At 45.6% G+C, this 15988-nt stretch overlaps 1 protein-coding gene across 1 annotated transcript; it reads left to right on the top strand.

Moving 5' to 3' along the window:
- The first annotated feature begins 461 nt into the window (after window positions 1-461).
- LOC120536419 (CD276 antigen-like) lies at window positions 462-15940 on the top strand. Its single transcript, XM_039764757.1, has 6 exons — window positions 462-607; window positions 9102-9440; window positions 9559-9837; window positions 11177-11269; window positions 12949-13311; window positions 15690-15940. Exons 1-5 carry the CDS (start codon window positions 556-558, stop codon window positions 13299-13301), a joined length of 1116 nt encoding a protein of 371 aa, XP_039620691.1. The 5' UTR covers window positions 462-555; the 3' UTR covers window positions 13302-13311; window positions 15690-15940.
- The last annotated feature ends 48 nt before the right edge of the window (window positions 15941-15988 follow it).

The following is a 15988-nucleotide window of genomic DNA, read 5'->3' as shown; positions in this document are numbered from 1 at the left end:
GTAAAAGAAGATCTAAACGGAATCAAAATGAAGAAGACAAACGTCAGGGGGAGACACGATGAAGAGCGAGAGCCAGAGATGGAGGAGCTGAAAGAATGAAATGGAGAAGGCAGGAAGAGAGAAAATGTAAAGAAGAAAGGAGAGGATTTGGGTTTGACACAAGAAAGATGAGAGAGAACAAGAGAGGAGGACAAATAAATAAAATGAAATGAAGACGTTAATAAAAGGAACAGAAACAAAATCAAGAACAGGGATGACTAAAAAAAGAGGAGGCAGAAGGCACTTAATGGAGACCTGGAGGAGCAGAAGAAGACAAGCAGGACGAGTGGCGAGGCGAGCGAGTGACTCTGAGATGTGACGTCTGACTGGCACTACGGTGTCACACGGCTGTCTGCCGCTGCCCTCTTCATCTCGGCACTCGCTGGCTCCTGTCTGTGCCGCCCCACTCTGATCTTGACGCTCATCTCGCTGCCTTTGCCTTCTCCTCCCAAATCAAACTTCAGATCTCAGAGTCACTCAGTCAGTCAGTCGCCTCGCAGCCTCGCCGTTGACACGATGGACGCTCCACTCGTCCTCCTCCTCCTTCTTCTTCTCCTCCAGGTCCCCAGTAAGTGACGTTCTTTTATTATTCATTCACTTTCTTTGTTCTTTTTCTAAATCCTCACACATCGCCGCTCTTCTCGTTTCTCTTTCTGCTCCACTTTTATTACGTGAACAGGCCCTTTAACTTGGGCGGCACTCCATTTTATCTCTTCCTCTTCTTTATGTTCTGCCCGCTCTCAGCATCTCTGATTTCCTGTCTCGCTTTCTTTCTTTCTTTCTTTCTTTCTTTCTTTCTTTCTTTCTTTCTTTCTTTCTTTCTTTCTTTCTTTCTTTCCTCTCCACTAATTATTTTTGCTCCTCCACTTTTATTTTTCTTCCTCCTGTTCTTTTGAAGTCCTCCATGTTTAGCTCTTCTTCTTCTCAGGTTTCTCTTCTTCATTTTTATCTCCATTTAAATCTCCCTTTGGTGGTCCTGTTGTCTGACTGCCCCTCGCCCTCTAGTGCCCCCTGTTGGCTCCTCTCTAACCCTCCTGTAATCCCCTCTCTTGTCTCATTGGTCAGTGTCAGGGTCAGCAGCCAGCTGGCGGTTTGCAAAATGTCGATACTCTGCGAGTTTCAGATCCGTCGGTTTGTAAAGCGCCGTTTTAACGAGGTGTAACTCGACAGCTCGTGTTCGTTCGTTTGTGTTTCTATTACACGCACTCATCATGGCGCTCTTTAGACGCGTCCTCAGAAGTGACCAGGACACGTATGCCAGTTGCAGCGCCACCAAAGCTCAGGCTCAGGCTCAGGACGTGACGTCAGCATCGCCCGTTGCTATCGACCTGTGACAGCAGCGGCCTTGCAGCTCCAGCAGGACCAACGCGTGAAGTTAAATGCTGCCATGCAAACGTTTTCGTGGGGCTTTTCTTCATCCATTCCCCCTCGTAATGACAGTTAAAGGTCTCACCGCCCGTCTCGATGTTCTGCGTCGCTGTTGCCGTCTTTTTCTTTTTTTTTTGCACTTTCTCCACAGCATCACAATGCAGCTCAGCTCGTTTTTATTTTTTTCTTCTTTCAACTCCCAGCACAGCGAAACCTGACGTTGTTCACTCCCTGTGATGATTTCACGCCCTGCTGGTATCCTCCACATTTACTTCAGGTACACGGCGTGTGTGACAGTGGCGTCCCCGAGTGCACATGTCACGTAGCGTCAAGTCAGCAATGATGAGCTGCCGCGTTAGCACTTCATGGACGGTCGCTTCATTTGCCTTCATGTTCTGCACATTTTCTTTGTTTCTATCATTTGCTTGTCATTGTCACTGTGCTGTCACATGCAGTGTCACCATTTTGTGCCTTCGTTCTCGCTGTCTTTTTCTCAGTCATTTTTGTGGTGTTCTGCCTGTGATTGAGGGGATGACGAGGGGCAGACGTGCAGACATCTTGAAGTGGACTGAAGAATTGGGGGACCAAAGACTGAGCAGGTCAGCGAGAGCAGATGTGGGGACTGAGGGGTCTGAGTGGGCCGAGACCCCAGACAAAGTCATTGTTGGGTTTAACTGTCTTATTTGGGACGTTCCACCAGTTTGTATTTCATTCTGACTGTAGGCTCCAAAGTTTGGTGTGGCCATATTGTTGGTGTCAACTGGTAAATGAATCCCAGCTGTGGTCCAGCATGGACACCTCAGTTGACTTGGACTTGACCACAGCAGACCAGCTTACTGGTCATCACCATATTGACCTTCATGCTGGCCACTCACACACACACTCATGGTGGGTACTCCTTTTGGTGTGTTTTCATGGACTGTGAGGACAGCCTAATGCTGACGACTTTGACATTTCACTCCTGAGCTGGACGACGACCTTCTGAATGTCGGTTTTCTGACTCTTTATTGTCTTGTATGTGACAAAGTGCTCAGCTCAGCGGACTGGAGTGGACATTTTGTGTTGTCACTTCACTGAAGGAAGCGCCTTTATCAGGAAATCTCAGTTTCAGCAAGTGCGCCATTAGATCAGAGGAGCAGGAAATTACGGAGAGGAGGACCTTGATGAGAATTTGGATAGCTAGTCACGCGTCGCTGGAGTCGAAGATCAATTATCAGAGCCCTGTGTTTGAACGTGTCTGCTTACTACTTAAATAATCCTGAAAGACTCAAATAGCCAGCGGCCGAAACCTGATCTTCTGATTCTTGTCACTTAATATTTATAAAGTTTATTGTGAGAACATTCAGAATCCCAGTGTCACCCAAAGGAATATCCAGTCACCCCCGGGAGATACCAAAAGTGTTGTAAAATCAGGATCCTCAGGTGGATGAGTCCGTTCATTAAACATGTCTCTCAGGAGTGTTGATCTCTCAGCTGACAGTGAAGCCTTCACTTGTGTTAAAAAGGTCTGCACCACTCTCACTGACCGCACTCCAATCTGGTGTGCAATTTCATTTGCGTTCTTCCAACAAAACTTTTCACAGTCAATAACATGTTTTAGTTTTGTGCACACTCCATGTTTAAGATGATTAATGAAAGTTTGAGACAGTCCCACTGAACTACTGTACTTCACATTATTAACAATGGGCTCTTCCAAAACAATGACATGCTGTCCTCATCCCCTTTAATTGTCACCATCTGTCAGGCTTTAAAAAGACTCTTATAAAAGTCCGGTATGTCCGACATATCAAATTTATTCACCTGGCACAGCAGCAGAGTTTTTCCAAATTTCAGGTTTTCAATTTGGTCAAAGAAACGTTGTGCCAAATCCATCCACGGCTGGTGCTCAGAAGGATACAACAATTTCTGTAAAGTCTGTAGCCGGAATGCAGCAACTCTCCTGAACACATCTATAATGCCTTGTCCACCTTCATCCAGTGGCTGAAACAGGACACTTCTCCTAAGCCAATGCAGGCCATCCCAAAAAAAGTTGATTAAAACTTCCTGAATATTTTGAAGCAGCTGTGCAGGAGGCTCTAAACAAATGCATTTATGCCACAGTCCTGAGGCTATGAGGTTGTTAATGATGAGCATCCTGCCTCTGTAGGATAACTGAGGTAGAATCCACCTCCACCGAGCAAGCCAATCCTTCACCTTCTGCAGAACTCCATCCCAGTTCTTTCGTATGAAGTGTTCATCCCCAAGAAACACTCCTAAATATAACAGTCCTTCAGAGGACCACTGCAGGCCCCCAACCAGTTGTGGTGGTTTTAAACCAGTCCAGTTGCCCACTAAGATAGCACTGCTCTTTCCCCAGTTTATTTTAGCTGATGAAACAATTTCAAAAGATCTCTGGCATTGAAGCAAAATGTCAACGTCCTCCTGATTTTTAATGACGATGATGATGTCATCAGCGTATGCTGAAACCTTAACAGGCTCTGCAGTGCAACATGGAATCGACAGACCAGTCAACGCTCCTCTCAGTTTAACTAAAAAAGGTTCCAAGGCCAACACGTAGAGCATTCCAGACAAAGGGCACCCCTGCCTGACTCCTCTTCTGACATCAAAAGGTTCACACAAACCACCATTGACCTTAACTACACCAGAAATGTCACCATACAGTAGCTGAATATATTTAACAAATCTCCCCGTGTCTGCGTGGGTTTCCTCCGGGCGCTCCGGTTTCCTCCCACTATCCAAAGACATGCAGGTTAGGTGGATTGGCGATTCCAAATTGGCCCTAGTGTGTGCTTGGTGTGTGGTTGTGTTTGTGTGTGTCCTGCGGTGGGTTGGCACCCTGCCCAGGATTGGTTCCTGCCTTGTGCCCTGTGTTGGCTGGGATTGGCTCCAGCAGACCCCCGTGACCCTGTATTCGGATTCAGCGGGTTAGAAAATGGATGGATGGATGGATATTTAACAAAACGGTCCCCAAACCCAAAAGCCTGCATGACTTCCCATAAATACGAATGCCTGACCCTGTCAAAGGCCTTCTCTTGATCTAAAGAAATAAGGCCAATCGGAAAGTTAAAGAGTTTAGCTACTGCAAAAATATCTCGAATTAAGAAAATATTATTAAAAATCATTCTATTAGGGACACAATAGCTCTGATCAGGATGCACCACCTGAGCTAAAACAGTCCTCAATCTGTTAGCTAGCGCCTTTGACAGGATTTTGTAATCAGCACAAAGGAGGGACACAGGCCGCCAGTTTTGGAGATTTTGTAGGTCACCTTTTTTTGGCAGTAGTGTTATTACCGCCCTGCGGCAACTCTGAGGTAACACAGCCATTTTAATACTGTGGAGGAATACCTCCAATACATCAGAACCAATAATATCCCAGAAGTCTTTATAAAATTCCACTGGAATGCCATCAATGCCTGGGACTTTTCCATTATTCAACTCATTCAGTGCAGCAGTGAGCTCTCCTAAGCACAACTCCTTCTCCAGCTCTTCGGAGTCTGCATCACGAAGGTGCGGTAAATCCTTCAAGAAGGTCTGCTGTTCCTCAGCCTCACCTTCCTCTGTTGCAAAAAGAGTCTCATAAAACCTCCGGACCGCCCGCCTTATCTCACCAGGGTCCTGAGTCTCCTCACCGTTATCCTGTCTTATGCAATGTAAGACCTTATGTTGAGAGTCCAAAAAAATACTGGGTTGGTGCATCCATGTCAGTTATCTGTTGGCATCGCGCCCTCACTAGAGCCCCCCGAGCCCTTGTTTCCAATAAGTGGGCAAGGCCCTTCTTTTTAACCCCAAGAGTTTCCAACAATTGGACATCTGGACCTGCTGTAGAAGCTGCTGAATCTGAATGATTTCAGTTTCTAACACTGCCATGTCAGCCTGTAGTGACTTAGTGACATTTCTGGTGTACTCCTGACATAATAAACGAATGTGGGTCTTCCTGACCTCCCACCACTGCTGTAAACTGGTGAACTCCTTCTTCATGAGTCTCCAACTTGCCCAAAAAAATTTAAATAAGTCTTTAAAACTTTGGTCTTGAAGGAGGAGCGTATTAAAATGCCAGTAGGCACTACGAGGCTTATAATCAGTTAGGATCACAGAACAAGACACCAAACTGTGATCTGAGAACCCTGCAGGGGTAATGTGACCGTTTTTAAATAAACCAATATGGTGCTTGAAACAGTAAAGACGATCAGGCCTCGCCATTGAGATAATCCCCCCATTCATCCTCCCCCATGTATATTGTCTGGTGCCCCCATTTTTATTTCGCCACACATCTTCCAGTCCCATCTCGCTCACAACTCTCTCTAATTCCTGGGCTGATTGTGTGTGCGGCTCCAGCCCGTTATTTCTGTCTTTTGGAGTATCAAGGGTGCAGTTAAAATCCCCACCTAGAACGAGGACTTCATTTGTGCAACATTGTGTCAGCACACCCTCCAACTTCTTAAAAAAAGCGATTTTCTCATTCCCATCGTTCGGGGCGTATACATTAATAAAAGTAAAAGAACTGCCTTGAAGTTTGACGCACTTTGAGCAGCCTCCCCTTCACTATTTCTTCAACATCACAAAGAACTACGTGAACATTCTTAGAAAACAAAATGGCTACTCCAGCACTAATATTTGTACCGTTACTGTAATAAATGTCTCCTTTCCAATCCCTACTCCACTCCCATTGATTTGTGCTGTCTATATGGGTTTCCTGTACAAAAGTAACTTTTAAGTCTTTTTGCTTTATGAATTCAAACAAAACTAGCCTCTTATTATTATTTCTTCCACCATTAATATTTAAGCTTCCTACATTAAAGCAAGCCATGTTAAATGAAAATATAAAAATAGTCAAAATAAACCACAGATCCCAGAATATACAGGATCTTAGAAATGGTGCAGTTGCCATCTCCATTACTGCTTATTTAGTTTGAACTGTTTCTTCAGTCTGCTTGACAGATTCTTTAGTCTAAGAAGCTCTTTATCAGAGAACAAGACAGAAGAGGACTTTTCTTTTCTTAGGCTTTGTATTGAAGAGATAAAAAGTTGCACATCAGGAAAGTCATCGGTCACATCTACACACCTTCTGCCCTCAGTTTCCGTCACAAATGTTCTGATACTCTGAGCACTGTAACCCCCTCTACCTTTACATTCTTGTAGGTCAGACACAGTTGAACTATCCGACATTTCCCCCTCCGCCTCCTCGTCTCCCTCACTCAGCCCAGCCGCATTTTCGCTGTCTGCCTCAGCTAGGGCCGCGTACCTGCCCTGTGTAACCGGTGGGGCTGCAGCGGGACCCTCGCCTTCCTCAGCAGCACAAGCCGTAACATTACTGCGTTTTCGCGCGGTTCCTTCCTCCTCCCCGGCTTGTCTTTTTTTAGCAGGCCGTTTAAACCCATCGTATGGCTCAGGTGCGTTATCGTCGCCTTCCTCCATTTCAATCTCTCCCCACACCCTTCCCTGTGCTGTAGCAGAATCTTGTGCTGCATTTTCATTCCCGATGTCCCCCATCGATGCTGGTCTGTGCATCTCCACACGAAGCAACTCATCTCCCTTATTTAAAGGTTCAGAAACATTTACACTCTCCTCGGGCCGCGCTTCCTCTGGTGTCTTTGTGTTTTTATTACTATTAAGCAGTAAAGGCCGATCTTGTAAATCGTCATTAGTGACATGCAGGTTATCACGAACAACTGCTCTGTTCACTTTCACTGGACAATTTTTAACTAAATGCCCCTCACTTCCACACCCAAACTCAGAAAAATCACATAATCGAAACCATCAATCTTAAACCTCATAGCAACATTTAAACTTTCATCCATTTTGTTGAGCACCATGTAAACTTGTCTCCTAAAAGACATTACATGTTTTAACTCCGGCGACTTGCACCCCAAAGGAATATAGCGGATTTTTGAAACTAAACGACCGTGACGAACTAATTCTTTTTCTATAGTCTCATTCCTCAAAAATGGGGGGGACATTCGATAACGTTACTTTACGTGCTGGCGCCGCCAACGGAGACACCTGCACGAACGAGCCATCGATCACTACACCCTTCTCTACAATCGTCTGCACCAGATCGACAGAACTCAAAAATATTACGACTGAGCCGTTCATTCATGAGGCGGACTGAATGTTCTCACAACCGATCACAGTGCCTACCGCCAACACCGCACTTTCTAAGGGGAAAAAAACATCACAGAGAAGTTTTATCCCATGGCGGCGGCTCAACCGTTCTAAATTCACAGCCATTATGGCTGCTGTGGCCAGGTGCCACTTCACACAAAAGAAAACGGAAAAACTTTCAAACAATTTACCAAGAAAATAAAAATGGGAAAAAAAAGTTAGACAAAAACACTTCACTCACCAGACTCAGAGCCCACCACCAGAACTCGCGCCAGATCAACCACCTAACATGCACTGCGACAATGAAACAGGAAGGAAGCAGATAGATAGATAGATAGATAGATAGATAGATAGATAGATAGATAGATAGATAGATAGATAGATAGATAGATAGATAGATAGATAGATAGAGTGAAAGGCACTATATAATAGATAGATAGATAGATAGATAGATAGATAGATAGATAGATAGATAGATAGATAGATAGATAGAGTGAAAGGCACTATATAATAGATAGATAGATAGATAGATAGATAGATAGATAGATAGATAGATAGATAGATAGAGTGAAAGGCACTATATAATAGATAGATAGATAGATAGATAGATAGATAGATAGATAGATAGATAGATGTGAAAGGCACTATATGATAGATAGATAGATAGATAGATAGTGTGAAAGGCACTATATAATAGATAGATAGATAGATAGATAGATAGATAGATAGATAGATAGATAGATAGATAGATAGATAGATAGATGTGAAAGGCACTATATGATAGATAGATAGATAGATAGATGAAAGGCACTATATGATAGATAGACAGATAGACGGTCAGCACAGCTAGCCAGTCATACATCCTAACTAAACCCAACGTGATCTCTTGAACCAAATGAACAGCCTGCTCTGCTGCACTCACTTTTCGCTCTCCAGATTACAAAAGCAGACAGAGCAGCACCAGAGGAAGTCCAGAGGAAGCTGATTCTGGGATTCTGGGAATGAGAGGTCTGAGCTACAAAGGGCAATGGAAGGAGCTGAGCCTTTACAGTTTAAACAAAAGAAGACGAAGAGGAGACCTGACTGGAGTGTTAAAAACGATGACAGCGATGACTCCAGTGGATCGAGACGGTGACTTTAAAATGAGTTCATCAATAACACAGGGACACAGTTGGAAACTTGTGAAGGGTGAATTTTGCACAAACATTGGGAAGTTTTTCTGTACACAGAGAACCACAGACAGTTGGAATAAGTGACCAAGCAGTGTGATAGACAGGAGGACTTTGGGGACCTTGATGTCATTTAAGTGCCCCCATCACACTGTGTTGAAAGCCTCTTATTTCCAGTCCATTTTTGTTTTGAATAACACACACACACACACACACACACACACACACACTGACCTGGCCGTCGGCTCTGATCTTCCTACTGTCACCCTGATGTTGTGCTCATCTGTGATGGACAAACAGCTCACAATAAGTGGAGAACTTGACATTCTGGCACCAAGGTAGTGAAGGCCATTGACCAGTCCAGCACTTTAGCCACTGAGCCACAGCGCTTACTCTCTGATGTCACCCCTTGTCTTTTCAGGGTCCCAGGCAGGAGTTTCCGTCTTCACATCTGAACCAAATGTGACGGCCCTGCGAGACTCAAATGTCCTGCTTCCTTGTCGCTTCTCTCTTGAACAATACCCAATTAAAGTCAGTCGTCTGAATGTCACCTGGAGCCATTATGGGTTCGTAGTTGCCAAATTCGAAAGTGGAAAGGTCAAAACAAGACAGCACGCCAGCATGTTTGAAAAAGATGTTCCTCAAGGAAATGCCTCCCTGCTTCTGGAATCCATCGTGAAACGAGACGAGGGGCGCTACAAATGTGAGGTCAACTATGAAGGCGACAAAGAATCAGTCAGCCTGGTCCTGACCATCCAAGGTAGGTGACTTTCCACTTAAGTTAATGTCCTAAACATCAGGTCAGAAAGGTCCACAATGACACTGAAGGTGACAGATGTCCTTGACCTTGCTGGGTTTCTTTCTCTTTGTCTCCTCAGTTCCCCCTGAGGTCCTCTTACTCCCAGAGTTGGTCCATCTGCTCACTGAACACCGTCTGACCTGCTCTGCCAAGAACTTCTATCCTAAAAACATCAGCTTCATTTGGACCATGAATGGCCAAGTGGTTTCAGCAATGGGCACTACGGAGCCGCACTTGAACCCTGATGGCACCTACAACTCAGAGAGCGTCTACTGCTTCACACCTTTCAGCCGGAGGACGCTGACCTGTGAGGTGCAGCATGAGGCGCTGAAGGAGCCGCTGAGGAGATCCGTCACGTGTGAGTAGAGTGGCCGACCCATGAGGAGTCATGTTGGCAGTGGCCTTCTTGGGTGACGTTTAGTAACGATATCTCCAACACCGACTTCTCTAGCACAGTTTCCTGGGTAAGCGTTACTAGTAAGCACGTTACAAATAGTCAACGAAAAGAGGTGACAGTTACATTCACTTGCTTAGAAGACGCTTTTATCCAAACCTCAGTATGGGGGGCTGTTTGAGAACAAGTGTGACAGGACAAGGTGACAAAATTGATCATCACAAGTGTAAAGCTCAGGACAAAATACAAGCGAGTGACAATTCTTGGAGTACAAAACCCTAAGATGCTAATACTATTTGGAGAGAAATTCACCAAACAAGAGGGTCTTCAAACACAACGTAAACACATTGAGGGGGTCTGAGGTTCAAATCAAAGGCGAGCGGCTCGTTCCACCAGACTGGACTGAGATTTGATAAAACGCACACAAGTGGCACCACCAGACGCCGTTCAACAGCAGACTTGAGTCCTTCAAGTGTCTTCACATAGAGGTGCAGACCCCCTGACCGGTCCTTGGGCCAGCATCAATGATTTGAAAATTAATATTTGTTATGACAGGAAGCCAGCAGAGTGATCTACAGGGAGGGGTGACATGTGGCCACCTCAGCAGTTTGACCAGCAGGTGTGCCGCTGCTTTTTGAATCACCTGCAGTGGCCTGGTGACACATGCCAACATCCTGCCAGCAGAGAGCTGCGGTAGTCCAGACGTGACAAGACCACAGCCACTTACTCTGCATATTCTGTCAGATGTGCTCTGATCCTGCAGATATTGTATTGAAGGAATCTGCAAGATCGAGAGACCATAATGACGTAGTCCCTGAAGGACAGCTGGTCATCAATCACTGCGCTACCCCAAGGTCCAATACCAGCTCTGCGGGTGTTGGCGATAGTGAGCCACGCTCAGCAGGGACAGACCAGCTGGGATATCAAGTAGGACCAGCTCTGCCAGGTCAAGCTTGAGATTTCCTGCCATATCATTGAGCCATGCAGAGATTCCAGTTGACAGCATGTGGTCCTTGGGAGGGTATAGCTGTGTATCATCATCATCATCATCATCATCATCAATATCATCATAGCACTGATAGGGAAACCATGATGAGGTCTAGTAAAGAGGTGTGTAGGGAGAAGAGGAGAAGGTCCACACAAGTGCCCGCCTGGTGCACCCTTGACATCTCCCCATGCCAGGATTTATGGTACGGTCTGCCTTATCTCAGACACTGAGTCTTTGGATTTAAGGAACAGAAGGTTAAACTGTCAGACATATTCTAACACAAGTCTGTCTGTCTTTGTCTCTTCACCTGTGCAGACAGCGGCCTGACACTGGAAGAGGTCACTCGGATAGCTGTAACCATCATCATCATCATCTTCCTCACCCTTTTTATTCTGTGGTGGTCTTCAGGTAAGCCCCACTCTGTGTCTCTTGTGCTGTCTCTCTTCTCTGAATGTCCTTCAACTGCTAATACAGAAGAATTTGAGAAGAAAAAGCAGAGTGGATATTTCTGTCTTAGGAGTCTGTGCCCCCCTTTATTGGGGTGGTGACATCTTTCACATGTCCATCCACTCTGTGATGGTCAGTGTGCTGAGCTGGCCAAGTCACATCATTTCAAAAGACCCCTTAAAGAGGCAGGCACAGTGATCAGATGCTCTCTGGCCCTGCTGGAGGTAGTGGTGGAGTAGAGAATGAAGACAAAACTATGTGCCATTATGAACAACGCTGAACATCCTCTGTGACATTCAGGCATTGAGCAGAAGTGTGTCACGAAACAAACACAAAGATGGCTCCGGCAAAACACCTTTATAGTGCCTCACTGGGCGAGGCTGCGGCCTTATTAACATAGACTGGGTGTTTGATGTTTGCTGTGAAACTTGATATCTCTGGAGCTTCTGTAAAAAATTGAATCTATCTATCTATCTATCTATCTATCTATCTATCTATCTATCTATCTATCTATCTATCTATCTATCTATCATATAGTGCCTTTCTATCTATCTATCTATCTATCTATCTATCTATCTATCTATCTATCTATCTATCATATAGTGCCTTTCACATCAACTGTATATGTCTGTCTGTCGATTGTGACAAAGGCGCTATATAGTGCCCGACCCAGCACAGACTGACGCAGATGCAGGTGTAAAATCTCACAGGCTCTTACTTCTCTTCAGCCGTGGGGCACGTCTTCTCCGTGTCTCACAGGTCCAGCACAGTCCCAAAGCACTTTAAATGCAACACCAACAACTCTCCACCTTGCACCACCACTCCTCCCAGGCAACCTCGCCCTCTTCCTCCCGATTCTGGCCTTTGAGTGGTGGAGGCTGACCCATTTTATAGCCCACCCGGAAGTGTTCCAGGTGCTTGACCACATGGTCCCAATTATTGCACCTCCAGGTGGGGCTGATGACTCGTCCAGCCAGGTTCTTGAGTCTCGGCAGCACCCCCTAGCGTCCACCTCAGCTCCCAACCAGGCTGTGGAGGACTCCATGTCCCATGGAGCCACACGGGAGACTGGAAAATCAACATCAGCCAGGGAGGCTGCCACCAAGCGTCCTTTGGGAGGTATTGAACTGTCCATGGTGGCTCCCCCAGAACATATGCAGCAGAGGCGTCCCGGCCAGACATGGGCCCCGGCCGTCCCTCACACTATCTATCTATCTCTACCCTTCTTTTCATGGTCTGTCTCACTGCCCTCACACGTCCCATATTCATAAACTCTGAGCTCGCTCCTCTGCGCCTGTCAGGCTCTTCATTCACTTCTGCCATCCTCATCAGAGATGAGCTCAAGGCACACAGGCAGGTCCCCCCGTTTGTCAGTCTGTCTGCTGAAGCATCATGGAGACCAGCAGGAGGCGCCTCACACTGACCAGAGGACCCCCATTCCGTTCTCCATGCTAAGGCTCTTACTGATCCGATCCCATGGACAGCAGGAGAGTTGGACTGGTCAAAGAGTGAGTGGACTTGTCCAGCTCCTCAGCCTCACTCTTTTTGTATCTGGGCTCCTGTCCTACTTGATGTTTTTTGCGTCCCTTCACTCCTGATGTCTCCTTATCTCATCTTCTCCTTCTCTTTCTCTGTTTCAGTCAGTCTGTTTCCTCTCATCCTCTTGAAGGACGTTAATGGTGTACCCTGGGCCCTGGAGTGCACCCTTATGGGCTGGCGACTCGAACTGGTCACTGTGGAGTGGATTAAAAATGACCAGCAGATCTTTTTAGACAAGGAGTTTACAGATGTGGAGGTCGGTGATGAGGAGGCCCCCAGAGACTCATCTGAATACTCCAAGAAGAGATTCTCCATTAAAGACCTCTGTGTGGAAAGGAATATCCTCAGACTGGAGATGAAGGCCACAGATAAAGAGCTTGAGGAGGAGAAGTTCAAGTGTCATGTCAAACACCGGCTGACCGGCAGATGCCTGGAGTGCAGTTTTGAGATATAAGAAGATTGCAGTAAGTGACCACCAGTATGACCAGTCTGGACTGGACCTGATTGTGTAGGGGGATTAGGACACGTCACATTGGTGATGCCTGGGGAAGGACGATTGGCTTCATGGTCTGACTGGATAGGGCTGCTCTGTGTCATCTGGAGAGTCCTGTAGGACCCCAGTTGGCCTCATGTCTCCTTACTGCCCACTGGTCACATGTCCATCTTCATTTCTGCTCTTTGTTGACCCCGTGCTTTGCTATTCCCCTCAACACTCGCCTTCATTGTTCATGTATCCCTTCTGTTGCTGCCCCACTTGGGATGGGCAATGGTGAGGTCACCTAATAGAGATACTGAGGTGACACCAGTGGGCATGGTGGGTGACCCTGTATTTCAGGTTTCTTTCATCTCCCTAAATGCTAACAGGCATGTTTCATGGGGGTTAGAGGTCTACTGTCCAATGGCTGGTAGTCCTGAAGGTCCTCATCTCACTGGCACAGCTCTTTGCAGCTTTGGATGAAGCACACCTGGGCTGGTGAGTTTACTCTTAGTGTCCATTTGTGTTCACAGAGGAGTCCTACCGACCAGGGCAATATGATCAGAGTGCCCTCTATGGAGGAATATTTCGGACAAAATGAAATAAATAAATAAATGCGTAAATAAATAAAAGTACTGTGAAATGTGAGCATAAATAAATAAATGTGTCACGAAATATGTTTTTTGTTCCTTATTTATTTATTTATTTATTTCATTTTGTCCGTAACATTCCTCCAAACCACAATGAAATAGGACTTGAAATAAAACTGTCACATTCACTCGTCAAAGTTGAGAGGGTGGGCTCTAACACGCCCTCTAGTTACTGATTGGTGAATCGATAGCACAAGAATTAATTAGAAAAATGCTTACTACTGCCGATGAAATGGGTTTTGACGAAGATATCACGTATTTCAGAGAGAGAATTGAAGATTTATCGGAAGAAATTGCAATGTTGGCGGCCCTTTTAGACTCCGATATAGATGAAACTGTTTTTGAAATTATCGAAGAACAGGTGGAAGGGACTCGACTACACTGCAGTTCAGGTGAGGCAGTTCCCTGCTCTGGACGTCCATCCTTTGACATTCCAGCTGAGTCAATAGAACACCTTTTGTTATGTGGTTTAAAAGTACGACAGATTGCAGATCTATATGGCGTATCGGAGAAGACGATCACAAGGCGAATGAGCCAGTTTGATATACGGCTGTCTTAGTTTAGGTACTTTGACATGGAATGCCCAAAGCAGCGCCAACTAATATTTTGAACTGAACAACTTTACCACTGATCAGAGCTGTACAGTTGTTTGAAAAAGTAGCTGCAAATATGCAACTGACTTTCTACTCGTAAAACAAGAGTCAAATACTCAGTTCTAAAAGGGCCGCCAACATTGTAATTTCTTCCGATAAATCTTTAATTCTCTCTCTGAAATACGTAATATCTTCAGCAAGAATCCATTTCATCGGCAGTAGTAAGCATTTTTCTAATTAATTCTTGTGCTATCGATTCACCAATCAGTAACTAGAGGGCGTGTTAGAGCCCACCCTCTCAACTTTGACGAGTGAAAGTGACAGTTTTATTTCAAGCCGTATTTCATGACGGTTTGCAGGAATGTTACGGACAAAATGAAATAAATAAATAAGCAACGAAAAACATATTTCATGACACATTTATTTATTAAGGCTGTCATTTTATGACACATTTATTTATTTATGCTCACATTTCACAGTACTTTTATTTATTTACGCATTTATTTATTTATTTCATTTTGTCCGAAATATTCCTCCATAGCCCTCTACTGTCTGCATCACTGGTCTTGAGAGGTTCAGTGTACCAGTTTACCATCTCTGACTTGGTGACTGTGCCTCTGACCGCTTGGCCAAGCAGCTTTAGGGGGTTGCCCTGACCTTTGAACCTGTGCCCCTGATCACCTGGTCAGCTTTATCGCTGACAGCCACTAAAGGATGAGACGAGTGAACAGGCGGCCCCCTCAGGCCACATTTCTTGTCCCTTTACTCCTCCCCTCCTTGTGGTGTCACTCTCTTTACATTTCTCACCGGTGCCGTACTGGACACTCACCGAGAGGAGAGGCACTCTATAGGGTGGAGAGCCTGAAGTGACCACAGACAACAGAAGTGGTCAGTGTGCTGAGTCCACTGCCAGGAGGAGGCGCTGCAAACTCCGAGTGACGTCACTGACTTGGTTTAAAGATGACATGGACAGACACTGGAAAGTCCAGACTGAGTCTGACTGCGTACTTGAGGTCCGAGTGACATGTGAGTGTCCCGCTGACCCTCCTTAGTGTCCCCATGTGAGGTCGATACCCGCTGACCGCTCGTCCCTGACCTTCTCTTAGGTTTTGTTTTTCTTTCAGGATGAGTGACCCCTCACTTGAGATCACAGGACAGAAGAAGTTGATGTCACCTCCCCTCCAGGTCACTCACTTGGATTTAACCCAAACCGTAATGTGGGTGGTCTGAGTCCTCGGGTTCAAGACCCAGCCTGCTATGCTCTGCTGTGCTTATCCACGTATCCTGAAAGGCGCTATATGCAAGAAAGCATTGGCTTGTTGGCTGACCTTCTTTGGTCTGCAGATGTGTCCTCAGAAATGAAAAATAAAATAAAAAACAAGAAAAAAGTGAAATTGTTAAATCAACTGTGTGAGTGACCCCC

Source organism: Polypterus senegalus, chromosome 10, assembly GCF_016835505.1.
Source record: "Polypterus senegalus isolate Bchr_013 chromosome 10, ASM1683550v1, whole genome shotgun sequence".
NCBI classification, from domain to species: Eukaryota; Metazoa; Chordata; class Cladistia; order Polypteriformes; family Polypteridae; genus Polypterus; species Polypterus senegalus.
Note: the sequence above shows the minus strand (reverse complement) of the source record. Positions and strands in the feature narration are given on the sequence as shown.

Coding starts and splice junctions, on each gene's coding strand:
- LOC120536419 (XM_039764757.1), top strand. CDS start 556: ATGGACGCTCCACTCGTCCTCCTCCTCCTTCTTCTTCTCCTCCAGGTC. Junction 9,441..9,558: donor CCTGGTCCTGACCATCCAAG/GTAGGTGACTTT, acceptor TTGTCTCCTCAG/TTCCCCCTGAGGTCCTCTTA. Junction 9,838..11,176: donor GCTGAGGAGATCCGTCACGT/GTGAGTAGAGTG, acceptor TCACCTGTGCAG/ACAGCGGCCTGACACTGGAA.